Source organism: Hyperolius riggenbachi, chromosome 12 (genome assembly GCF_040937935.1).
Source record: "Hyperolius riggenbachi isolate aHypRig1 chromosome 12, aHypRig1.pri, whole genome shotgun sequence".
NCBI classification, from domain to species: Eukaryota; Metazoa; Chordata; class Amphibia; order Anura; family Hyperoliidae; genus Hyperolius; species Hyperolius riggenbachi.
Genome location: NC_090657.1, coordinates 188,477,296 through 188,505,136, shown reverse-complemented (window position 1 = coordinate 188,505,136; position 27,841 = coordinate 188,477,296). Strand labels below are relative to the sequence as shown.

Sequence of the window (27,841 nt, the reverse complement as noted above, 5' to 3'; positions counted from 1 at the left end):
CTGTACAGAGTATATTGTGTCGTCACTAACTGTCCCTCAGAGGAGCTCACAATCCAATCCCTACCATAGTCCAGTGTCTATGTATGTATCATGTAGTGTATGTATCATAGTCTAGGGCCAATTTAAGGGGTAGCCAATTAACCTATCTGCATGTTTTTGGGATGTGGGAGGAAACCGAAGTGCCTGGAGGAAATCCACGCAGACACGGGGGGAACATACAAACTTCGTGCAGATGTTCAACTGGCTGGGATTCGAACCAGCGACCCAACGCTGCAAGGCGAGAGCGCTAACCACTATGCCACCGTGCTGCCCACATCTGCGCACATCAATATTTCACAAAAAAACAACACATTGCACGAGAGATCTGACAAACTCTAGAGAAAGTTTTAATTATATTACAACAAACTGGTCATGGCTCCGCCCTCCAGAGAGCATGATGGGAATTCATAGACAGAACATCGGGAGCAGCGCAGGGAGGCAATGTAAACCTATATAGAAAACACAACTTTACAAACCTTGTGAGGCTGTGGCACGTAACTAAAAAAAATATGACAGTAAGCTCAAACGTAGCAAAAATGGCAAAAGTTTGTCAATTTATATGGGCATGTTTAAGGCAGATCCTCGTTTCTGCATGCGGAGTCCACACATTCCATATTTACCCAGAGTCCCCCAGAAAGGCAGCGCAGAACAGACAAAAATAACAAGTTTCGCAAAACCCCGGAAGCAGTTGGTCTTCTCTGTGCGCAGGCCACTGGACAATTCCCGCCCACAGACACCGGCGTGGCGGCTTCTGGCTGATCGATGGACATAGCAGCGCAGGAAGGGGAGGAGCCACAGCGGCACAGGCTCATAGGGGGCTAAACGTTGGCACTCTGGTTTCCACCTGGGTTAGCGGGGAGGAAAGGAATTAAAGCAAAAAGGTTTTAAAGTCCAATTCCAGGCAGTCACATAACTTGATCAAAAGTAAATGTGTTTTGTCAGCAATGTTAAATGTATTTAGTGTCTTATTAAACTGTTTCATCCATGGTCTAAAGCAGGGGTGTCAAACTCAAATACAAAGTGGGCTGAACGGAACACTGGGACCAAGTTGCGGGTCATTCTCAATGCCTAGTTGCCCCCCTTTTACAGTTCCCTGGTGTCTAGTGGCCCTCCTCCCTCCCCCATACAGTCCCCAGGTGTCTAGTGATCCCCTTTCTCATACAGTTCCCTGCTGTCTAGTGGTCCTTCCTCCCATATACAGCTCCCTGGGGTCTAGTGGTCCCCCACCTCGTCTATACAGCTCCTTGGGGTCTAGTGGCCCCCTTCCCTGAGGTCTAGGTAACTTTGACGTCATCTTGTAGAACACGTCTCCGAGCACCGCCCACTGGTCTGCATGCTGACACAACAAATGAGTTCAGCGTTACCTAGTGACCAGCACTATGGGCGGGTTTGCTCGGAAAGGCGATGCGCAGGACGCAGGGAAAGAAAATAATGACGTCACTTCCTCTCCCATGAGTGATTACAGGAGTCCTGTGTGTGTTCTTCCCCATGCAGCGCTCAGTCCATAAACACAGGACATAGAACAGCTGCTTGGAGTACCACTATGGAAGGGAACATGTATGAACAATACCTCATGATGGGGGCTGTCCTATACAGGTGAGGCCAATAATGATAAGCACTTAATATATAAAATGAGCGCTGTATGGCAAGCACTCCAGCTCTGACTTGGGCAGCAATTGCTGTTTTTTTTTTCTGTGGTGGGGATCGTTATTATTTGTCATACATTATGTGTTTTTCCCGACGAAGCTCTAATGATGGAGTGAAGCTAGCTCTAGTTGGATGTAGCACTAGCACTGTGTATATATACCCTGTTTCCCCTAAAGTAAGACATCCCTAGAATAAGCCCTAGATGGAAATCCTAGCATGCTTGAAATATAAGACATCCCCTGAATGTAAGCCCTAGCAGCAGCCCACATGACATCAGCAAGTCACGCTCAATACAAAGCCTGGATACAGACAGCAGTATAATGTGAGTTCTACAGTCCTGTATAAGTGTGTCAGGCAATTTGTGTTTTTGTTGGAGGCAGCCCTTCTGATCTGCCGTGATAAGCATCAGCAGCACTTCACCTTTTCCCAGGACACACAGCCTATTCTATCATAGTTCTGGGGAGCCTGACAGTTCTCTGCCTGCAAGAAATAAACTCTCCTGCTGGGAATATACGGGTCGATTCTGGCGATCGTTTTGCCCACTCGATTCTCTTCCGCTCGTTTTTCTTATCTTTTTTCAATTCACTTCAATGAGAAATCGAGCGGCAAGGCGATTGAACGGTGATTGGACATGTCGGAAATTATCTATCGACCCGTTTATTCCCAGCATCACCCACATGATCAGCAGAATGAATTTCTTGTAAGTGAGAGCCAATATCTGCAAACCACAAGCTCTGTGTATGCTGCTTGTGTTTCAGCATGGCATGCAGTATATACATTTTGTATAGGACAACTACCAGTGTTTCCCCCCAAAATAAGACATCCTCTGAAAATAAGCCCTAGCACATCTTCTGGAGCAAAAATGAATATGACAGTGTCTAATTTCCAGGGAAACACTATATATATATATATATATATATATATATATACATACAAACCTCAACCTCCTTACTCTCTAGCAATACTATTACCTTCTGTGAAGGATACCTTTGGTGCATTACTACTATGTAGATGAATTATGGTGCATCACCATTCAACCGCTACTATTTGGTGTATACACCTGTAATCTGCACTCTCACCAAGTGGTATAAACTTGCCATCTGCTACATTTGGTTGGCGGGAATAGCTACACCCCAGGTGGGTGCCCACTCTCCTACATGTGGACCCAACACTGGGTGGGATCAGCAAAGACCTCCCACCCACTGAGTGTGCTGATCAGAGATACTGGCATATCACCATGGGGGGGGGGTTAGTCTAATGTAGACAGTGGGCTCTTGAGACAATACCCACACCAATATCGCTGTGTCATTTGCACTTTATCTCATGATTTTTTTATTTCTTCTCTATATTTTTTAATCATATGTGGTCATATACTTACCTACAGACCAGGTGATTAACCAAAATCCCCTCTAGTACATTGAGGTCAGGTCCTAACGGACATAGTGTGTGAATAGTAAAATGCTTTGCCAGGTATAAAGGGATTCTGCTGTATATAATATCATTACAGATACTTACTATTTCTTATTGCGAGGCTTCAGCTCTTCTGCTGCATTACGTAAGAAGATGTAGTTCTTTTTCTGGGGGTTGTAAAACTCGTGACCCTGGAAGGGAGAAAGGCTTGTATATAAACAATACATTCGCTAAATTAAATCGGACCTGAACTCAGAACTTCTTCCATAGATTCCAAGATAAGCCACAGCAAAATAACCTTTAAAGCGGGATTGTCAGCCACAAAATCAAATTCCATTTACCCACTGCTCTGTGTTTATTATGCAGCCTGCAGCCTTTCCCTGCATTGCAAGCATTCCAATCTAATCAGAAATGTTTCTGCTGTAATAAATCTCATCTTAGTCAGCCTGGCTCTATTTAGTACATTGCCGACAAGAAGGAAGCTTGTCATCACCTCTCCAACATTCCTGCTCCTCATTGATTGGCTGAGGGCATTTCAGTGTGACAGGCTGAGAAGGGAAATACACCTCACCCCTTTTGCAGAAGCTGCTGAAATATAATCTATGCTGTGATCACGTGTTTCCAAAGCAAGCTGGGGGACAGTGCAGCTTCTGGGAGACAAAAAGTAGGGGAAGAAATGACATCAGGATTGGCTTCAATCAGCGGCAGTAAAGATGGAAAATGCCTGGAACAGTTTTCTCTTTATTTACTGTATAAAATTCACTGAAATCAAAACATGGACAGTACAATACATCTGTTACGTAAGTAGAACAAGTAGTTATCTACTTATATGTGTTTTTTTTCCCTGAGATAGCATGGCTGTCCCTGCTGCTTTAAAGTAAAACATTTCTTTGTTACAGCTGATCCAAACCCTGCAATAAATCTGCAGTGTGTCTACTTCCTGCTTTCATGGAAGCAGTCAAAGGGTTAACACCCTGATTACAAATTAGCTTCTCTGCCGATGCACGAAACAGCTGAGAGATCAAATTACAATTCTGATTAGTCAAAGATGAGGTGGGAATTAGACAGGCTAAACTCTCTAAACACATACAGGGTGCATTTCTCTATGTTCTCCTCCTGTCCTGTGCAAGAGTTCAGGTCCACTTTAAGGAATTGTTGAAAACCAAAGCAGAAATGTATTGACTTGCTTTCACGACGTCCCAGAATTCTCCTCTTACTTTTTTTCCTATTGGCTTAGGGGTTACTCGGTTGTCTGCACCTATAGTATGTGACAAAGCACCTCAGCGTCTCTATGTTGCCTGCACTGACCCAGTCATTACACAGGGAAGGAGACTGCAGGTCTGATACTTAATCGTTCCATGCGTACAATCATTTTCCATCAATACCCACTTGGAAATAGGAGTGAAATTTGAAAAAAAAATTCATATGTGCAATTGCAAGTTTTCTTTCGATGTCAGATCTGAATATAGATCTGATCACTTACTCAAATCAGATCTAAAGGACAAATTGCATGGTGTGTACACATCCTTAAAGGGAACCTGAGGTGAGAGAATTATGGAGGCTGACATGTTTATTTCCTTTTAAATAATGCACATTCCAAGGCTGTCCTGCTGATCCACTGCTTTTAATACTTTAAGCCATAGACCCTGAACCAGCATTCAGCAGATCAGGTGTCTGACAAATCTGAATGGATTGGCAGCATGCTTGTTTTGGGTGTGTGATTGAGACCCTACTGATCAGAAAGATCAGCAGGGCTGCCAGGCAACTGGTATTGATTAAAAGGAAAAAAAAATATGGCAGCCTCCATGTGATTCTTACCTTGGGTTTCTTTTAAGGTAGCCATACACCATACATTTATTTTCATTAGATCTTTTATATTTATTCAGAGGCCCTGATTTTTATTAGATCTTTTATATTTATTCAGAGGCCCTGATTGTATATCCACCATACACTAAGTTATTCTGCAGCTCAATCACAGCCAAAATTGCACTCATCACTTAATGACATTAAACAAGCTGTACTGAGGCCCGTGCTAAAGGGGTGTGGCCCAGTCAAACTCATACGTTCATATCCCAATGCATTGATCTATTAGCGTCTATTAACCCCCTTGGCGTTCTGATTCTTTCAGGATTTTTGGGTCTAAAAGCGGTGCAAAACCTGGGAAAAATCATGCTGCCAGGGAGATCTGCAGGTGTCCAGCAATCACTCACCTCCCTGGCTCCAGCGCTGCAGTTATGCCTGCATCCTCCGGGTGGCGCTGCAACTTTAAAGTGAAATTGCCGGCTGTCGTCCTCTCACCAGCAGGAAGCAGAGCCCTGGAGGAGAGGAAGAAGAATGCCGGGCGACGTCAGGATCCCCGGGAGGTATGTAGAAACGCTCCCGCTGCGCACATTGCTCTGCATTCAGCCTCCTGCGGCTACCCCGTGCAGAGGTCGGGATTACCGCTCTTAGCTGCAGTTTTCCGCCCCGCCCCTAGCTCGGGATAACCGCCAAGGAGGTTAAAGAATGTCATTGTGCTAGTGATGGTTGATGAGATGCAAGATTATGCAAATTTTGTATTCAAATGTATGCAGCTTGAAAATGAACCAATCAAATCAGGGTTAATAGGAATACCTTGACATCTCAAAAACAGTAGAAGACTACTCCTTCGCTACAGGAATTGTACTTTGCCACTGATTTACTTGTAGGGACTAATGCCCGGACTGTTGGCCATTCTCACCTTGGACCAATCGTAACTGGAGGAGTAAGCAAAGATATTCCCGTTGTGGTTGAAGCAACAGGCAGAGATGGGCTGGTCCAGCTGTTCTGAGGTCTTCAGTTTGGTTCGGGCGTCTTTGTCCCAGAAGCTGAAGCGGCCGTCTGAGCCTACGGTGGCCAGGGTGCCATGGACAGGGTGAAAAGCGATGCCGTTAACCTGGGGGAGGAGGCATTTTATAGAGAACAGCCGTGTATGTATAAGTATCAAGCGGTGCATAAGCATTAACTAGTGCCGTGCAAATATTTACTGACCCAGGAAGTGCGAGCTCTGCTGGCAAATGAAATCCGCTGGCTGCCTGACAAATGGCCAAAAGGTGTAGAAAAGTAGACCTATATGTGCAATGCTTATAATTTGTTGTCAGTATCAACAGAATTAAACTGCGGTATAATAAAGCAACCACAAGATGTCACTGTGTGTGAAATGTAATGATGATCTTTATGGGATTGTTATTTTCTGCATTCTCTATGTTTCTTTCTGTTCTAAGTAAGCTCCATTTCCTGATAGTGGTTGTGTATGATTTATCTGTCATGTTTTTCTTGAGAAAAGAGTTCTAACTTGTTATACTGGGTGCCTATCTGCATGTACAGAACACTCCGCTACATCAATAATGACATTATCGCTTGTACTAAAAAAGGACCACTATTGCAAAAAAAATATGTAAAATGTAAAATACATACATATAAGATGTATATTTGAGAGAAATGAGCTAGATTTTTTTTCATATGTTGTTGTCACTTAGGTATACTAAGTTTTAAGAAGCTGACAGATTTTGGACTAGTTCACCTCCTCCTAGGGGATTCATTGCGTTACCTTTATCTTTTACAAACTCCCCCCCCCCCGGATAGGACCAGGATGTATAGAAAGGAGTCAGCTAGCCCCCCTACTTGTCTGTATGCCATTTTGGTAATTAGACTTACTGCCATTCAGTAAGTGCTTTTGTAAATACAGAAATAACAGACTCCCCTATGCGGTGGCCTAGTCCAAAATCTAGTAAATCTGTCAGATTTTCACTACTGTCACAGTAATATAGGAAAAAAGTAATTTTTAAAGCATTTTATGCTGAAAAAAATGTACATTTTATACGTATGCATTCTACATTTTATGTATTTATTTTTTTGTGGTAGCGGTTCCCCTGCCTTCCCCCGAGACGTCTGATCTGACAACTCACAGCTGCTGGGCAGACACTGTGTCAGCCAACCTGAGTACCCACAAGGACTCACTGTTTACATTACATCTCCAAAGTGAGTTCAACAACATGGATCCCCATTCCTGCAGCACCATCTACTGGTGAAGCAGGGGGTCTGCAGCACAACAAGCACCTGAGTTCCCCTGGCAACACTACTAATAGAAAAGATAACTTTTCTGAGCTGTGCTATGCACAGGGACGCAAGGGTTATATCGGATATGCAGAGTGACGTTTAACCCGTGACACCGCCTATGTGAACTGCAGCAGTACTGTCCAACTTCATGGTCAGAGTGTGTGTCTAGCACCGGATTTTTTGGCTGGAGGTAGCAGAGCTCCAACGTTTTGTTTTTTTGGGGGCGGGAAGAAGGGGCAGGGCATTTTTTTCTTACAATATTCATTTATAGATTATGTAGCCAATGCTTGTCCCTTGTAAAATCCAGGGCTGTGGAGCCAGTAGAACTCCGACTCCTCAGTTTATGAAACCATCGACTCCAACTCCAGGTACCCAAAATAGCTTCAACTCCAACTCCTTAAGGTGGGTACACACATCGGATAAAAGTCTTTTGAAAATGAAAGATCACAGACCAATTTTACCCCCTTCCATGTAGTATGAGAGCCATACTCTACACAGTCTATTCTATTGAGCTGAACTCCCCATCAGATAAAATCTTTGCAAGATGCTGCACACAAAGATGCTGTACACATTCAACAGATCAGTATCTGCAAAAGATCAGTTCCTGCAAAATACATTCATAGTCTATGATATCTGCAGATCTCATACACACCTTGTTTAACAGACATTAATCTGCAGATCAGATCCACGAGGGTGGATCTTCAGATCTGCAGATGATTGTCAGATATGCAGATGAATGACTGTTAAACAAGGTGTGTATGATGATTTGCAGATATCATAGACTATGAATGCATTTTGCAGGAACGGATCTTTTGCAGATACTGATCTGTTGCATGTGTACAGCATCTTTGTGTGCAGCATCTTGCAAAGATTTTTATCTGATGGGGAGTTCAGCTCCATAGAATAGACTGAGTAGAGTATGGCTCTCATACTACATGGAAGGGGGTAAAATTGGTCTAAGATCTTTATTTAATCTTTCAAGTGTGTACACACCATTAGTCTTATACTTTCCCCTTTATATGGCCGGCTGCTCCCAAGGCAATGCTGCAAGCATGTTCCCATATTGCTGGGTGATTTTAAACGTAGGATAGGGTGGGGACCCCGAGAGAAGGCTGCACGAGCCGTCCCTGCTACTGAACTGATGTCTCTCTCAATAAGACAAGGGTAAGGTCCCCCAATAAGTTAATAATGTGTAACGCATGGATTTGCTTCCATTCTTTGTATTGTGAGATGCATTAGTTCTAATGCACCTGTTCAACTGCTATGAGCACAGTTGTGCCTTTAAGAGGCTAGTTAGCCCTATGCAATGTCAGGTGCATCTTGGTTAGATGCGCTACCATTTTCATTTCTTCATGTATGCAAGTCTTATACTTTCAGTTCAGGTTCTCTTTAAGAGAGGATAGCTTGAGAATACCAGGTCTGATGTACATCTGCACAGCTCTATTTGCCACAGGACAAGGCAGGATCACAATGAAAACAATAATAGCATATCTTGTGCATTCTGGGACAGGGAGATTTGCATATAAATTCTCTGACCATCCCTGACATAACCAGAGCTATTTATAGCATCAGAATACGGTTCCGGGACACAGCGTGCGTACCGCGTAGATGTCTTGAGGGGCGGCTGTGCTCGTTCCGTTCGACCGGTGGCATTTAAATGTGAAGTTGTCTTTGGCTCTAGAAGAGAAAATGTTACATAGTTATTTTGGTTGAAAAAAGACATACGTCCATCGAGTTCTTTTACTTGATATCAGTCTAGTGACCCTCTGCAGTACTCATACAAATACTCAATGCTCTCATAAAGCAGATCTGAACACAGAATTTCCTCTCTGCTCTAAAAGGTGAGCAGCAGCATAATAACCTTTAAAGAAAAACATTTGTTGCTGCTTATAGAACTCCTACAATAAATCTGCTCTGTGTCTACTTCATGCGTTCATAGAAGCAGACATCATGTGCTTTCATATGAGCTAATCTGCCATCTCTGCTGTGGTAGTCATGTGACACGAGGGGGGGAGGGATCAGATTACAACTTGTGATTATACACAGATGAGGAGGAATTAGACAGGCTTAACTCTCTTAAAAACACACGGTGCATTTTGTTTTCCTTGTGTAGTGTGCAAGAGTTCAGGTCTGCTTTAATAAAGAGGCTACAAGGACTGAGGGGTTAGAGAAACTATTAGATTTATACAGTGGTTTCTGCGTTGTAAGACCATCCAAACAATGCCAAATATAAAAAACTGCAACACCACCCTCCAATATTTCACCATTTTTTTTCTTCTGTGAAGGCAAGTCCGCAGAGATCAGCGAGTGCAGTGATTGGCTAGAATGGCAGAGCCTGCTCCCGCCGCAGGACCATCGGCTCCCACCTGATTGGCTGGTGGCTTCTCATAGGAACATGTGGAGGCAGAAGCCCGGAGATAGAGTGAGCGATCCCGCTGTTGCGATGGGCGGCAGGGATCAGCATTTTTGGCCATGACTGACAGCGCAATAGGGGCAGTGCAGAAAGAGTGAGCCAGCCCTCTGGAGGGGGAAACTTGTTGGAAAAGCACAGGACAGCCGACCCTGACCCCGGAAACATCAGGCCAAGTGGAAGTGTGACGGCAGGGGTCAGCGTGTCTGGCCGCTGTAGCGGCCGTGATGGATAGCGCACCCAAAATGGCTGGCATCTGAAGCAGGAATATGGGAGGAGGCCACATCGAAATTGCAATTAAAGTGAGTGATACGCTGTGGCATTGTGCGGTGGGCGGCAGGGATCAGCTATCTGACCGCAGTGTATGTGTGGGTTCCTGGCGCTGGCCCTAATAGTTACATATGGACCATAAGACGCAGGTACCCCCCCCCCCCCACACACACACACTTTTGGGGGAGAAAAAGTGCGTCTTATGATCCGGAAAATACGGTATCTATCTATCTATGCTGTATATTCTAGCGTATAAGACTACTTTTTAACCCTTGAAAATCTTCTGAATAGTCAGAGGTCGTCTTATACACCGGGTATCATTGATGCTGGGTGATACGCCCTATCCTGTTACCGCTTCTCAGATATCGCTGCTGAGGACTGTAGGGAAGCGGCGCAGGCGCACATGTGCGAGATCTGATTCAGCTGCATGGAGGGGAGCCCCGACTTCTCCCTCCCTCTCCCCTCTCTTTGCAGAGTAAGCTTAGTGGAAAGCCTTGTATGAGCAACTAATCTCCCTTCCTGCTCCAAACGCCGCTCACTTGCCGCTGGTCTCATCAGTCTGCATAGCCGCTTATACACTCTTTACTTCCTGATTAGCATTTTTACACCTTTGCCCTGGGTGCAATTTAGCCTAGAAACTGCCCTGCTGTGACCTGACCTGATGCCTACCGCTCCCCCCTTTCTTCTTTCTACCCCTGCACATGACATCCCAACCACGGGCGTGCGCTGTAGGTCACAGTATATGGTCATGTCACAGTGCCTGCTTCCCCCATTTCTCTAGCTTATTTCAGCTCTGGTATCCTTCAATAGCTGCAGTTGAGAGAATTTCTAGAACTGCACTACAGTTATGAGAGGTGCAAATCCATCCCTAAACTGCCGCAGATTAAGTAGTACTTAATAGCACTTCTACAGATTGTGCAGTGCACACTAGACATGATTTGTGAAGTGCTCCTCCCACTCTGCTGAATTCCTCTTTAGAGCCTGCTGGTATCAATAGAGCAGATGTATTGGTTAGCTCAGAAACAGCAATTTCCCTCACATACTACACTGTCTGAGAAACCTTAACTCTTCCTATAACAGTTTAAGAAGGAAGCTGCACTATTTTAAGATGTCTGAGACAGTTCTGCACAGATTTCTAAAAACCTACCAATATTTTGTCTAAGACACTGTTGATAAATGTCCCCCTAGGTCTCCAATGGTGTCTTTCATTATGTATCCTCCGGCCAGGAGCCAGTGGACTATAGGATGAAAGACGCCACTGGAGACTCGCTGGATGTAGCTAAATAAAGCAAGATCCAATCGCTGAAATGCTGAGAAGACAGTAAACTTTAGACAACGCACGCTCACAACTTGGCAATACACGGGGCGGTTTGTAGATCTCCATGAGGCCACACCAAACACAGATGACAACAGGGATCCAGGTAGACGCCCAGCCCCAGTGTACTGAAAGGGACCCAGCCTGCTTGCCCGGAAACATTTTAGTCTCTGCCACAGTGAAAGGCGAGATTATTCATATTTTTGTGTGGTCTTTCTGTTTGGCCAGTGCATTGCACCATCCCTACTAAGCAACGGCTCCAGCGACTGTGTCCCTGCTCCCTGGGGTTGCTTAGGCCTATTTGGGTTGTGATTTGTAAAAAAGGTGCAGCACGGAAGAAGTCTTGGACAGAGTGGGTGAAAGGAAGCTGGTCTGTAAATCTGACTGTATGCACGTCATATTCCACGAGGAACTGAGAGAGCAAAAGATTAGAGATTGGCGAGATTCCCCCGGGGTGCAGATTACAAGACACAGAACTTTTATATTGCGCTTTTCTCTTGGTGGACTCACAGCTCCGTAATTGCAGGCACTAGGGTGCGCTCTATTGGCAGTAGCAGTGTTAGGGAGTCTTGCCCAAGGTCTCCTCACTGAATAGTGTAGAAGCTTGAACAAAGCCTTCAAAATAGGGTAAAACAGTGTTAAAACCGTTTGTAAGAGGGGGTAGTGGACAGACAATTGTTCTTTTTGGCGCCTCTGTTCAAGTTTCTACACCACAGTCTAGTCCACCCCAGGTGGAGGGGCGTTACCCCTTTTTTCTGTCTAAAGAGAGCGACTTCTTAAACCCAAGTGGGGTCGGGTCATAATCTCCCCACCCGCCTATACAGTGGTTGCCTTTATGGTAACCCACTCCTGCGAGTATAACTGCCCTAAGTCATATACTGTGTTTATTTGTGACTTACAAACATACAACACCATATTGGGCTCTCGGTCTCCTTTTCTTTTTCCTGTGTGCAAGTCTCCTCACTGAATAGGTGCCGGCTTACTAAACAGGAAGAGCTGAGATTTGAACCCTGGTCTCCTGTGACACAGAGCCCTTACCCAGTACACCATCCAGCCACTGCAACAGATTACCCACAATGCACATCTCTGGAAGTTACTTACGGATTGGGGGGATTGATATAATGGATGGCGACTCGGCCCTCAATGCTGCCCAAGGCAAAGCCAGTTGGTTTGTTCTGCTTGTCCTTAAATATGGCGACACACCGGTGCTGTAAGAGAAGAGTCGGTCAGACTTACCAAAAAAAAGTAAGTTTAAAAATCACTTTGAGAGAAGTTTTCTTTTATAAATTTAGATCCTGATGGCAAATGCGCTGCGGTCTGATCAGGGTTTGCATCTATTGTCCAAACGCAGCTATCTGAGCGATGCAGTGTGATTTTTCATGTGATTGTTATAAGCACCGCAGTGGGAACGGAACACTGCGATAACGAGAATAGATGGTGCCTCTACAATTTACAAAGCATGGGAAAACTAGGTCTGTTCCGACCTGAAGATTAGATCGCGGCCAGTGGATAAGGAATCTGAGGCTGAACCAAGACCATGATGTGGCCACAGACAATGCAATCTTTAAAATTATTAATTTAGCAATTCACTCATAGGGGTTGATGCGAGAAGCTACAGTAATATTGCTGTACAGAAATAATAAAAAAAAATGGACGTTTAAAATCTGATTTCACTTTGCAGGGAGCACTGAAGGGGTTAAGCGTCTGTGTTCACAGTATGGGGAGAGATGCGCTTGCAGTCTATTCACAGCTTCTGATAATAACTACGGTAATTAGACACTTCGATCTGGGTAGAGTGAACACAGAAACACAGAGCAGTGGATTTCTTCAGCAAAAACATGAGGAAGACTTTTCATTGTGTGCTGTGCTAGAGTTCATCTTCGTTTTAAGGTGACGTTACCTGGTGCTTTAACGGCGATTCGATCCTCCGGAACTCCGAGGGCTGGTTTTCCAGTTGGTATACTATTAGGCCCCTCTCCGCGGTGGCTACGGCTGCCATAGGATAGACCTGAGAAGGCACCAGAGACAAACACTAAAGTGTAACAACTGCGTCATATTTCCAATAATTTGTAAAAAAAAAAAAAAAAAAAACAGGAAAGGAAAATGTCCCCATAACAACCAGTAAACAGGTGCCGCGGCGATGCGGACAGCTTGACAATGAAACGGTACGCTGGGCTGTCATGTGACTCACACCTGGCCTCAGCGGTCTTGTACGCTCCACGGACGCCTCCACATTTAAATCCCAGCTATGCCCAATTTACGTCCGCGATTGTAAACAATTACGTAAACTTTGTATAGCTAGGCATTGTCGGTCTCTGCGTGATCATCTGTGTGTCTCGCCCACCCAGCGCCTATTTCCACGCACATTAATCGTGCAGGCGGAGACCCCGCTGGACAATTACTCACCACATCTGCGCAGTAACAGCGCTCAGGCAGCTGCAGGGTCATTAAAGGATTGGCGGAGCGCGTGTCCCAGAACTACAACAGAAAAAAGCACAGAAAGGTCAGTTCCCTCCAGAAATAAACAGCATAAAGGATAATTCTGCTAAGCGCTTACGTTAGGGACGCAGAGGCGGGCAAGTGCGGCATTTACCAGTCCGGTGACAGCGGAGAGCAGCAATTACCAGCGGGAAAGAATGACAGCGGGTGCGGGGGAGACAGAGGATACGGAAAGCAGGTATACCTCTGTGCTGGGGGGTCTGCTAACAAACCTCTCTGAAAGCCACAGGTTATAACCTTGTAAAGTTAAGAAAAACAAAAGTTTGCTTTCCTAAAACAGAAAGAATTTGCGATAATTCAGGTTGGAGTGAGCTTGAGATGTCTCCCAGTGCAACACTGCTGAATATATGCAAATTAACCATTACGCACACACAGCAGACTTTTGTTGTCAATCGCATAATTAGCATCTTACTGACCACCCTCACAGTCTGTTATTAGTGCAGATATTCCCTAAAGGCAGCTGCTTACACCTCGGCAATTGCGAGTTGGAAAATCTTTAACGCAAACCTCTGAGTTAACCTCCTTAGCGGTAACTCCAAGACAGGCTCGGGCTGGAAAGCCGCAGCTCAGAGTGGTAACCCCAAGCCTGACTTGGAGTAGCCACTGGGGGGTATAGGCAGAGCCGCTGTGCGTTTGTAATTCACCTGCCCTAGGATCCAGACACTGGCAGCCATTCTGGTGAGGTCACTGTCCGTGGTAATGAGGACAGCAGGCAACCTCACTATAGGAGAACAGTGCCACCCGGTGGACGGAGGGAGAATTGCAGTGCTGGATCCCAGGGTAGGTGAGTAATGGGCTGGGCTGCAGATCTCTCTGCAGTATGATTTTTTTTCCCCCTGCTTTTAGAATCTAAAAATGTCACCACTTTTTGATCATAAAATCCGGAAGTAATACCACCAGGGATGTTAACAGAGAAGTCAGAAACCTTTTGATGCACCAATCTTCCTACATCAGCCTGAAAACCACCGTTGGACGCCGGGACCCTCTAGAAGGGCACGGCCATGCTCTGGTGCGTGAGCGAGCATGGCTGCAATGCTCAATAGCTCGGAGATGCTTATGAGCTGCAGAAAAAGCTGAGCTTAAAGGGACTCAGAGCTCGTATAAATAAAAAGATTTATACATATCTGGGGCTTCCTCCAGCCCCATACGCTCCCACGCCAACGCCCTCAGCCTTCTGCAGCTTCGGTACCGGGTCCTGTCACTTCCGTCAGTCGGAGCCAGTCTGACATAAGAGAAGTGTGCCCTCTACATAGCTCTCCAGCAGCTGCTGGATACCTCTGAGTGTTTCTGATAGGACAAAGCCATCATCTTGACAGTGAACAACAGTTAGCCAGACATAGCTATACACTGTACAGCATACGCAGAGCAGACACTATGGTAACATATTTACCTTTAGGGTTTTGTCCCAGCTCCCCGTCATGATACAGCTGTAGTTTGGAGCTTTAATCCAGTGTACAGTTTTTATTGGTGCGTCGTGCTGAAATAATATGATAAGCAATGTGAGAGGCATAATCATCAGTGTACACAGCCTGGACTCAGGGCACAGCATTCTCTGAGCACCACAGGTCTCTAATGGTGTCACTTTACAGAAGGAAGACCCGGGACTCTACGGGGCATGTCGTCCAGAAACACAACGCAAGTATCACTATTGGCTACTGAACTGCAGGTAAGGGTGGGGCTTAGCAACTCTCTAGGACTGGCTTGACTCAGAGTAGACACAGTGGGCTGAAGTTTTGCACAGCAAACAACTTTATTACCTACATTTGTTTAAGCAGCTCACTTAAAGTGGACCTGATCGCTTTGCACAGGACAAAAGGAAAACAGAGAGATATGCACCCTGCATGTATTTAGAGTTTAGCCTGTCTAATTCCCCCTCATTTGTGTCACAAAGTTGCAATCTGATCTCTCCCCGTGTCACATGACTGCCTATGACAGCCACGGCAGATAAGCCCATTTGAAAGCTCAGGCTGTAAACAATATGTCTGCTTCCATGAATCAGGAATTAGAAACAGTACAGATTTAGAGGACAAAACCAGGGAAAAAATATATACGAAACCTGGTGCATCCATGATGAAGGGGCATGTTGTGGATTATGCCCCCTTTGTACCTCATGCCCCCTTGTACCTCGTCTCCCTGTGTCTTTTCCTGTCCCACATGTGTCCTACTGTGTCAACCTCTGTCCTCCTTGTGCCCTCCTCTATGCCCCTTTGTGTCCCCCATGTCCTCCTCTGCATGGGCACAGTACAGGGAGTCCCCGACATTGTGCTGAGTTAGAGGTTTGTATTGGCAGGCGTTCATAAGTCAGGAACTTCCTGCATTTGGACTATAAGATGCAGTGACTTTTCCCAGAACTTTTAGGATAGAAAAAGTGAGTCTTACAGTCCAAAAAATACAGTGGATTTGGCAAAAATATGTGAGGACCTTGACCCTTGTGGGCTGGAGTTCCAAAACAAATAAAAAAAAAAAAAAAAAAAAGAATGCTACATGAATGAAAATGTATAGAAATCATCACCCCCTCATGAATAGGTGGCACTCGGAATCGGGAACGTACCTGTGCGATCTGTATGGATTGGTTGCTGTTCAGGTCCCACATTTTGGCGATTTTGTCACATGACGCTGTAAACACTTTGCTGCCATCCTGCAGGCAGGGGAGATTGAAAACAGAGATAATAGATACTTAGAAATGCTAATACCTTATAAGAGAGAGGAACTTTAACTTAGGATTGAACTTCATTCCAATCAATAGCCGACATCCCCTCTCCAACGATAAATCTTTACCTTTTCTCCACTAAATCTTCAGGGCGTCTGTATGATCGGATATTGTGATGAAACCCCACCCACAGTGTGATGTCAGAGCTATGGCCAACCCAGTATATTGTCCCTGAACCTTGATACATCATGGGGGATAATGGCTGTTTCCAACTGCCATGCAAGCAGCATCTTCCTGTGTGTTTGTAAATGTATTGTACAGATAAGGGCAGATGGTCATGTCTGCCTTTTTTTCATGCCTGCAAGCAGTAAAGATGCGGACCTGCAGGCTCATGGTGGATCAAACAACATGTACCAATTACACGGCAAATAAAAATCATTTCTTGATCATTTGCTTTTTAATTTTTTGCTTTGCAATTTCTTCCCTCCTACTATCTTTCAGTAAAGTTCCTGAAACAGCAAAAGCTTAAAAACCGCAAAAGCTTAAAAAGTAGATTTAAAAACCAAATAAACTGTGGGATATCTAAAAAAGCCATTTCAGGAGGAGGAGGATAGATACAATTGTATATCTCATCAATTTATTTTCAACTTTGCTTTTCCTTTAAAGTGGACCCAAATTAAAAATACAAGATTTCAGAAATAAAATCTATTTTCTAAACTATAATAATAAATAGCAGCCTTTTTTCAGCTGCACGATGACAAATATAAAATATTTTACATTTATTGGAGGAACCCCCCTTCCTTTCATATTGCCGGGACAGAATCCGGCAAACTAGTGGAGTAGGAGGTGTCTGGCAATGGAGGAATTGCTAATGGCTTCCCCCAGTATAAGCCTAGTTATGAAAAGAGTAGGGTGAAAAGCATGCACTGAAATGCTCATAGGCTTGAAGGAGTGTATTTATCTTTGTATGTGTCAGAGTGGTGCAACTAAATATTTTGAATTAAGAAAATGTTTGGTTTGGGTCCGCTTTAAAGTAGTATTTATATACATAAGGACTGCAGAGAAAGGCAGAATGTGACACAGGCGGTGCACAGAACATAGAGGTACTGGAGTCAGTGCGATACATACGTCACTCCAGCAGACATCGAGTACCGGTCCTGTGTGCATCTGTTGGGCCTTCGGGATGGTCTGACCGTTGTCCTGCACCTCCCAGCACCGCACCTGCACAAGGAGACACAAAGCAACTTAAGTCACAAAAACAGAGCTGTGGAGTCGATATAAAAATCCACCGACTCCGACTCCTCAGCTTAGGATTCCTCTAATTTGCATATTACAAGCTTGTTGAATGAAAGTATGTAACGTGAAATTCGTCTCTTAACTGCCAACGCTTAGGAATTTTACAAGACAACTGAAGTGAGAAGGATATGTAGACTGCCATATTTATTTCCTTTAGACTAAAACTAGTCCTTGGTAAGAGTACTTGTAAAAGGTACAGACCAGAACAAAGAACATCTATCAGGCCCTAGGCAAAGTAACTATGGCTACATGTAAGAATGATGTGCAGGTACTCTGCAGGGGAATGAGGAGATTCTTCCTCCATTACATTTTTCATGTACAATCTGAACATGGATCAGGCCCTAGGCAATATGACTGTGGGTACATGTAAGAGTGATGTGCAGGTACTCTGCAGGGGAATAAGGAGATTCTTCCTCTATTACACATTCTTCATGCACAATCTGAACCAGGTTTATGGGTGACAGACAACACCTCTGTGTTCAATGTGCACAACATTCTCAGTGGATTCCCTGCAGCTCTGTGGAGAGTGCATATGTAGAGTATAGTACTACTGTGTAACAAAGAAAACCTGAGACAGATGAAATTAAAGTTTTATACATACCTGGGGCTTCCTCCAGCCCCCTTCAGGCTAATCAGTCTTTTGCTGTCCTCCTCCGCCACCTGGATCTTCTGCTATGAGTCCAGGTACTTGAGCCAGTCTGGCGTAGTGCGCATGAACACACTCCGCCGCCTGGAGAGTACTACACCTGCGCAGCACTATTGCGCAGGTGCAGAATGCTCCTGGCTGTAGGAGCGGCATGTGGCCGGACTGCGCTGACTGGCTGAATTACCGGGACTCGTAGCAGAAGATCCAGGTGGCGGAGGAGGACAGCGAGGGACTGATTGCCCTGAAGGGGGCTGGAGGAAGCCCCAGGTATGTATAACACTTTTCATCTGTCTCAGGTACCCTTTAACTTTTAGTCACCAAACCAAATTTTAACTACATATCAAATTATTTGATTTCATGAGCAAAGGGAGTGCATACATTTGCATAAATCAGCATCAGTGCAGAATTATTTCCATCTCATTGACCATCTATATTAGTGACACGGCTACACATCAGGCTTTATTCTTACAGCATAGATGTTATTTAGTATATATAAGAGATTCCTGAGTACACATCATATATACAGTCACAATCAATACGGGGACTGCTTTATTGAAACACCACAACAAACTAATTTTGATTGGTTTATTTCATTTTTGTGGACTAAGCACAGCTATTACTGAATATATAAATTATTTATGATGACTTATCTGAGAAATAAAACATTTTATCATATTTTCTATTTTAATTACAGTTTAAATTCATTAGGAGTTGGAGTCGGTGCATTTTTTCCCGACTCCAGGCACCCCAAATTGCTCCGACTCCACAGCCCTGCACAAAAACATAGCTTTTTCTAGCCAAAGTGATAGTTAGGCTGAAAGTGTGTCGGTATCCAGAGCCACGTACCCAAGGACCACTCAGGCTACGTGAGCTGCCACAGGGGGATGAGAAGGGCGAGAGGAGTTCTATGGCTGGCGGTGTGGATTGCTAGAGATTACGTGAGAGATAGGATATGGCTGTGATAAAACTTGCAGAGGGGGCAGCTAAACTTGTTTAATATTGCCGATTTATAGTTACTGCTGTGAGTCTCTACACTTCAGGATACTGCAGAAGCAGTGACAGGGTGCAGTGCATAGAGAATATCCCACAGTTACAGAGGCCACATGGAAATAAGCAGTGGGTATTAACTAGCTGTGCTAAAGAACGTCACAGAAGGGAGGAGGAGTCTGTTCTGTCTTATGGAGAGAGGAGGAGGAGCAGCCTGTTCTGTACTATGGAGAGGGGAGGAGGAGCAGCCTGTTCTGTACTATGGAGAGAGGAGGAGCAGCAGCCTGTTCTGTCCTATGGAGAGAGGAGGATGAGCAGCCTGTTCTGTCCTATGGTGAGGGGAGGAGCAGCAGCCTGTTCTGTCCTATGGAGAGGGGAGGAGCAGTATATACAGTACTATGGAGAGGGGAGGAGGAGCAGCTTGTTCTGTACTATAAAGAGGGGAGGAGGGGCAGCCTGTTCTGTCCTATGGAGAGGGGAGGAGGGGCAGCCTGTTCTGTCCTATGGAGAGGGGAGGAGCAGCCTGTTCCGTCCTATGGAGAGGGGAGGAGGAGCCTGTTCTGTCCTATGGAGAGGGGAGGAGGAGCAGCCTGTTCTGTCCTATGGAGAGGGGAGGAGGAGCCTGTTCTGTCCTATGGAGAGGGGAGGAGGAGCAGCCTGTTCTGTCCTATGGAGAGAGGAGGAGGATGAGTAGCCTGTTCTGTCCTATGGAGAGGGGAGGAGCAGCAGCCTGTTCTGTCCTATGGAGAGAGGAGGATGAGCAGCCTGTTCTGTCCTATGGTGAGGGGAGGAGCAGCAGCCTGTTTTGTCCTATGGAGAGGGGAGGAGCAGCAGCCTGTTCTGTCCTATGGAGAGGGGAGGAGGAGCAGCTTGTTCTGTACTATGGAGAGGGGAGGAGCAGCAGCCAGTTCTGTCCTATGGAGAGGGGAGGAGCAGCAGCCTGTTCTGTCCTATGGAGAGGGGAGGAGCAGCAGCCTGTTCTGTCCTATGGAGAGGGGAGGAGCAGTATATACGGTACTATGGAGAGGGCAGGAGGGGCAGCCTGTTCTGTCCTATGGAGAGGGCAGGAGGGGCAGCCTGTTCTGTCCTATGGAGAGGGGAGGAAGAGCAGCCTGTTCTGTCCTATGGAGAGGGGAGGAGCAGTATATACGGTACTATGGAGAGGGGAGGAGGAGCAGCTTGTTCTGTCCCATGGAGAGGGGAGGAGGGGCAGCCTGTTCTGTCCTATGGAGAGGGGAGGAGGGGCAGCCTGTTCTGTCCTATGGAGAGGGGAGGAAGAGCAGCCTGTTCTGTCCTATGGAGAGGGGAGGAGGAGCAGCCTGTTCTGTCCTATGGAGAGGGGAGGAGCAGTATATACGGTACTATGGAGAGGGGAGGAGGAGCAGCTTGTTCTGTCCTATGGAGAGGGGAGGAGGGGCAGCCTGTTCTGTCCTATGGAGAGGGGAGGAGGGGCAGCCTGTTCTCAGTGTTCTCCCCAGGCTCTTTTAGCCGGGTGCTCCACCCGGCTAGTTTTGGTGACCACCCGACTGTCATCGGCTCACCTCCTCCTATGCTGTAAGCAGAGTTGCTCACAGGAGCACCGGCCCTGCATTCTCTCATCTTGCCCCACCCGGCTACTTTTTCATGCCACCCGGCTGGAAAAATTTCTGGGGAGAACACTGATTCTGTGCTATGGAGAGAGGAGGAGGAGCAGCAGCCTGTTCTGTCCTATGGAGAGGGGAGGAGCAGTATATACGGTACTATGGAAAGGGGAGGAGGAGCAGCCTGTTCTGTACTATAGAGAGGGGAGGATGAGCAGCCTGTTCTGTACTATGGAGAGGGGAGGAGGAGCAGCCTGTTCTGTACTATGGAGAGGGGAGGAGGAGCAGCCTGTTCTGTCCTATGGAGAGGGGAGGAGGAGCAGCCTGTTCTGTCCTATGGAGAGGGGAGGAGGAGCAGCCTGTTCTGTCCCATGGAGGGGAGGAAGGATAAAAAGCCTGTTCTGATGAGTGGGACACAACCTGCTGTGAGCTGCAGAGGGTACTACAATAGCAGAGATTGCTGAAAGTTATGGGGTTTACATTGGGCACACCTGTACTCATGCTCAGTCAGGAGACCGTTATGAATGATCATTTTGGGTAGTTAAGATGTAAAATTGTGCATCACTTAATCACCTATCTTCTATTACGGATCAGGAGAGGAGCCACTCGCCTGCCTGGCTATACAGGAATTACATTAATAACTGCAGTACACACAATCTGACAGCAGGTCCCCCAGGTGTCACACGGGCGGTACTCACGTCATTAGCCCAGGAGCCTGCGATCAGGAAGTTCCCCGGCAAGGTGGGCGGGCTGAAGGAAAGGCACGCGATGCTGTCATCTGGCGGAGAACTGACCTCTATGTCCTGAGGAGACAAGTCAGTGATGATGAATGGAGCAGCCAACCAGCTGTCATCAGCAATGTCTCATCTACAGGAACACTCACCTTCATAGGGTTGTGGTTATCTGCGGTCGTGCTGCCAAACATACTGGTCCCTCCAGCACCAAAACCCCCAGCTGTGCCAAATAGACTCATGTTGGACCTGAAAGCGGGGAGAAGACGCAAAACCATCACTAAAGACAATATATAAATCCAATAAATAATAATATTCAGTTTTAAATTGGAACCCTTGTATAAGTCGACCAGAGCACTGGCCACTGGGAACTATACCGAGTGGCCAAAAACGAGACATTCCTTATTCGAAAGTAAACCAGTCCAACACTGACGCAGTGACGTAACAGCACATAGTTGCTTACATAAGGAATGCTCAGCTTCGGATGATGCAGTTATCACGGAAGTTAATGTCAAAATGGGGAAGACGAAATATTTAAAGGGACCCTGAGCAAGTGATAAAAACTAAATTTACACTTACCTGGGGCTTCCTCCAGCCCACCGTAGGCCGCGAGATCCCCCAACGTCCTCCTGGCTCCTACCCTGGTCCCAGCTCCAGTTACAGTACGACTTCGGCTACAGGTTCGTGTATAGTGTGATTACGCCGGCTGGCGTGAGACTCCTGTGCATGTGCAGTTCTCTAAGATTGAACCACACACCAGCAGGACTCTCACTCCAGCCGACGTGATGACGCATGGCTGGCGTAATGGCGCTATACACAGAAGCGGGAAGCAGACCTGACGACTTCAGGCCGAAGTCATCTTGTAACCAGGACCAAGGAATAAGCCAGAAGGACCTCACGGCCTACGGTGGGCTGGAGGAAGCCCCATGAAAGTGTACATTTTGTTTTTATCACCTGTTCAATGTTCCTTTAAAGAGTAACTGTTAGCCCCCAAAGTGAAATTTAAATCTCTACAGCAATGTTTTATTTAGTATTAAAGTGATCCAAAAATCCAATGCAGAACTTAAAAATCAATATAATTTTGTTACTATGTAGCCTTTTGCCCAAGCTAATGACGCAAAGCCGCATATCAGATACTGATGAGCATGCAGAGCATGCCTATGTCTGCCCGACGCCCCTCTCCCCCCCAGGACCAGGTGCCGGTCTATTCGCACCACAAACAGCTGACCGCTCTGACAGGGAGAGAGAGCGGCAGCACTTCCAGCGCAGCCACGGCAGAGCAGCCGCCACCGTGCATCTCTCTCACATGTCTCACATGTGACTCGGCGGCGGCTGCTCTGCGTGGCTGCGCTGAGAGTGCTGCCGCTCTCTCTCCCTGTCAGAGCGGTCAGCTGTTTGTGGTGCGAATAGATCGGCACCTGGTCCTGGGGGGGAGAGGGGGGGGTCGGGCAGACATAGGCATGCTCTGCATGCTCATCAGTATCAGATATGCGGCTTTGCGTCATTAGCTTGGGCAAAAGGCTACATAGTAACAAAATTATATTGATTTTTAAGTTCTGCATTGGATTTTTGGATCACTTTAATACTAAATAAAACATTGCTGTAGAGATTTAAATTTCACTTTGGGAGCTAACAGTTACTCTTTAAGTGACTTTGAATGAGGGATGACAGTGGGTGCAAGAAGAGCTGGTGCTAGCATCTCTGAAACGACAAGTCTTTTAAGATGTTCTCGCCTAACAGTATCGCGGGTGCTTAAAGAGTGGCAAAGAAGAGTCTTCAAGTGATAAGGACTATTCTGATTGAAAAAGGCTGGTGAATGAGAGAGGTGAAAGGCGAGTAGCACGCATGCAGCAACAGAAGTACAACACAACAAATTACAGCTAAATTCAATGCAGGTGCATCACAAAGCATATAACACTGCACAAGACGTTCTTTGCAAAGGATGGGCTTTAGCAGCAGGAGACCATCAAAAGTGCCTTTGTATCACAGAAAAATAGGAAGAAGCCCTTCGAGGGCCATTGCCACCGTACTCGATTGGTCTTAAATTGGTTTGAGGAACATCAATCAGAGTTTATTCTGATTCTATGGCCAGCTCAGTCCCCTGTCACAAATATATAAGTATTCTGCCTATCTTAACCTCTACACATTAAAGGTACCTACAACCTCAATTCCAAGGGAGCGACGTCACCTCGTCAGTGGTAGTATGCAGCATAATTACACTTTGTACAGTATATGCAAATTGTGATAGGGCTTTATTGGTACAAAAAACAAACAGATCAACCATTTAAAATCAAGAAATATACTGCCTAAATGTTGGAGTGCTCCCACACATCCACACTGCACATGCATTCCACATTCACCCGCTCTGGTAGTGGTACCAAGAGTTGCCTGCATCTTCAGAGAGAGGGGACAAGAGAAAGCTGCAGCCCAGTGTGCTTTGATGTGCTTACTGATGTATATACAGTAGTGCTTGCAGACTGTGGATGTTAATATGAGCATAATCTCACCACCATCTATGGCCGAGCGGCACCTTCCCACCCTAGACTGGGGGCATAGCGACCTGCATAAAGCCTCAGATTCTTCTGGCACATGTTGTAAACTGGAACATCTGCTTCCAGTGGTCACATACAGCGTGCTTAACCCGGATACTTCTCTTGCACACCAGGAAGCTACTCTCCACCCTGTACTATTTCAGTCCTTCACAGGCTGTAGCCAATAGGAGAACTCCTAGGCAGAATGGAACTCAACCCCGCCCACCTGCGCGTTACACCTGTCCCCTTGCAAGCTTCATCAGTGTGTGCACCCTGACTTCAATCCTATTAAGCATTTGTGGAACAAAGTTGAAACATCACTTCAAAGCTTGGCAATGCCACCATCCAATCTGACCCAACATAGAGCTGCCATTATGACAGCATGGGCCAACATTCCTCAGCAACGGTATCAGCATGTTGTGGAGTTCATGCCAAGAAAAATATTGGCTGTGATAAAGATAAAGGTGGACCAACTCGTTATTAGAGAGTGTCTCATTTTTTGGTCACACAATGTATATACAGCCATGACCTTATGTGGTTTTACATTCTATAAGTTGTACTAAGTACACGATGGCAATGCTTCCCTTCATAACACTTTTAAATAACTGCAAAACACTTTTTATAAAAGAAAAATATTTAAAAATTGTTTAATGAATTTCCAATGACTGGATATTGCAGTTATTGTATAATCAGCGATATAAAAGAGAACCTGTAACAAAAAAAGTTCCCCTGGGGGTACTCGCCTCAGGAGGGGGTAGCCTCAGGGTCCTGTAGCTGCAGGCAGTCCAGCGCTGGCTCCCCCGAAGTGTCCCGGAATCCTCCCTCGACAAGCGCCGATTTATTTACCTTTCCTGGCTCCAGCGGGGGCGCTGTTGCGGATCTCTGCATGGAGAGAGGCGAAAATAGCCGATCTCCGTCAGGTCCGCTCTACTGCACAGGAGACTTGCACCTGTGCAGTAGAGCGGCCCGAAAGAGATCGGCTATTTCCGCCTATCTCTGAGGCTGAGAGCAGAGACTGCACCTGCGCTGGAGCCGGGAAGGCAAATATTTACATCCCCGCTGTTCGGGGAGCTTTATCGTCGCCACCGTGGGACCGAGAACGACTGGGGAAGCCTCAATAGGATCCGGAGGCTTCCCCCACCTGAGTTGAGTACCCTCCAGGGTAGGTTTTTAAAGTTACAGGTTTTCTTTAAAGAGAAACTTTAACCCAGGATTCAACTTCATCCCAATCAGTAGCTGACAACACCTTTCCCACAGGAAATCTTTTCCTTTTCTCAAATAGATCATACGGATGGTTTGTATGGCTGTTGTGGTGAAACCCCTCCCCCAGTGTGGTGTGATGCCATAACCATGGCCCTGACAGTTTGCTGTCTGTGATCCTCGTTGCATTGTGGGAAATAACAGCTTTTTTCAACTGCCAAGCAGGCAATATCTCTGCCTGTGCATAGAACTCTCAGTAACGAACATTCCGCAGAGATCCCCTGGCAGAACTAAAGCTGTCACCACCAAGGATATGTTTCAGAATGTAAAATCAGGGAGAGGAAAGATTTACACTGACTAAATAATCTATAAAATAATATTGTAACAAATAAGCAATTTTATTCATTATGATATTTTCACTGCAGCTCCACTTTAAAGTAAGAGCTGGTCCACACTAGGTCCGGAAACGTATCCGTGGCTGCGTTTTTCAAACCTGATGAAAAACGGAGTCCCGGATACTAATGTTTAAAATAGCAGCCAGCCTCACCTAAGTAAAAAACGGATCCGTCTGCGTTTGCTGGGACCCGTTTTCAAAACCTGAACGGAAGGTCCGGACCTGCTGCATTTTCACGCAACGGATCAGGACCACGGATACACGCAGGGGTAGTGAAAAGCAATGAGAAAACGCATCTCCAGCTCCACAGGCAAAAAACGGATGTGAAAACGGATAGCATGAGCTTTCTGATTGGCCCCAAAAAATCCTCCCACTCCTTCGTAATGATAGAGACGTTTTCTGTCAGGGAAAAACTGAACGGAAACTGATGCAAAACTGATGCACTTTCATCAGTTTGCAGTACGGTGGGTACTTCCCCTAATCTTCCCCGGATCTGGACTGCAGTGTCCGTCCTGCAACTGTGTCTAGTGTGGACCCAGCCTTAGACAACTACACCCACATTTTACAGGGCAAATGCTTTGTTCTATAACAGAGTTTCAGCTCCACTGTAAAGACTGATGTGGATGGCTCAGGGTTTACTGGGCAGTACATTAGAGTGTCAGCTCATCTGGTACAGGGTTGCATATTGGTGTTTCAGCTCCTCTGGTACACAGCTGCACATTAGTGTCAACTCCTCTAGTACAGCACTATATATTGGAACATCAGCTCCTCTGGTACAGGGCTGTATATTGGCGTGTCAGCTCCTGTGGTACAGGGCTGTACATTGGAGTGTCAGCTCCTCTGGTGCAAGGCTGTATTCTGGAGTGTCAACTCCTATGGTACAAGGATGTATACTGGAGTGTCAGGCTCAGCTCCTCTGTTACATCCCTGCATATTGGGAGTGTCCGCTCCTCTGGTACAGGGCTGTATATTGCAGACTCAACTCCTCTGGTACAGGGCTATATATTGGGAGTGTCAGCTCCTCTAGTACAGTGCTGCACATTGGAGTATCAGCTCCTCTGGTACAGGGCTTTACATTGGAGTGTCAGTTCCTCTGGTACAGGGCTGTACATTAGAGTGTCAGCTCATCCAGTACACTGCTGCACATTGGAGAGTCAGCTCCTCTGGTACAGGGCTGTACACTGGAGTGTCAGCTCCTCTGGTCGGAGCAGTGCTTTTCAGCGCTGCTAGATTTGGGCGCAGCCGGCGCCTCCATAGACTACAATAGGAATCATTCCTATTGCAGCGCTCAGAGAGTAACGTCGGCTCCGTCAGAAGACTGAGCCGAGGTTGCTTAAAAACATAATAATTCGGCCTCCAGCAATCGCTGGAAGCTGAATTATTTCATTCCCCCACTATCCATGGCGGCCTGGAGGGGGAATAGTAATTAAATCGGCACGGACTTGTGCAGAAGCAGGATCAGCCATATACCGCTGTAACCTGCGCCCAAGTCTACTGGCGCCGATTTCAAATGTACTCCCTCTGGTACAGGGCTGTATATTGCAGGCTCAGCTCCTCTGGTACAGGGCTGTACATTGGAGTGCCAGCTCCTGTGATAAAGGGCTGTATATTGGAGTGTCAGCTCCTCTGGTCCAGGGCGGTACACTGGAGTGTAAGCTCCTCTGGTACAGGGCTGTATTTTAGAGCGTCAGCTCTTCCAGTAGAGGGCTATATATTGGAGTATCAGCTCCTGAGGTACAGGGCTGTACACTGGAGTGTCAGCTCCTCTGGTACATCGCTGTATATTGGAGTATCAGCTTCTCTAGTAGAGGGCTGTATATTAGAGTGCAAGCTCCTCTGGCTCTGCACAGGCTGGGGGTAGAAGGGGAAGCAGTGTAGGGTATAATGGAAGGCCGAACACCGGCATGTGATAGAGGAGCTGCCCAGTCATACATCAGTATAGTGATGAGTGAGTGAATGAATGAATGCTGGCAGCTGCAGTTCACCAGATATGAGGTCGACCAGTCACACCGCTGTAATGTGTGTGCAGAGCACGCTCCCCCGCCCCCTTACCCGCTCCTCTCCCGGCTGTCACCGGTCCAACACCTCCCGCGCTCCACGCGACCAGAGCGACTCCTACGTCATCAGAACGTCGCCCTGCACATCCGCATGCGCCACAG

General features: G+C 46.3%; 1 protein-coding gene across 3 annotated transcripts; it reads right to left on the bottom strand.

Moving 5' to 3' along the window:
• Positions 1-363: 363 nt before the first annotated feature.
• RAE1 (ribonucleic acid export 1) lies at positions 364-27,841 on the bottom strand. Of its 3 annotated transcripts, none has more exons than XM_068262272.1 (13): positions 27,735-27,841; positions 21,710-21,806; positions 21,525-21,629; positions 17,446-17,538; positions 16,219-16,305; positions 15,058-15,144; positions 13,575-13,646; positions 13,069-13,176; positions 12,270-12,376; positions 8,775-8,850; positions 5,816-6,010; positions 3,202-3,287; positions 364-883 (listed from the first exon to the last, which is right to left on the bottom strand). In XM_068262272.1, coding segments are annotated over exons 2-13 (1,107 nt in total). In that variant the 5' UTR covers positions 21,800-21,806; positions 27,735-27,841; the 3' UTR covers positions 364-882. The 3 variants fall into 3 exon arrangements, with proteins under 3 accessions (XP_068118373.1, XP_068118374.1, XP_068118375.1); XM_068262273.1 differs by lacking the exon at positions 27,735-27,841 and adding an exon at positions 27,668-27,689; XM_068262274.1 differs by lacking the exon at positions 364-883 and having other exon boundaries at positions 3,201-3,287.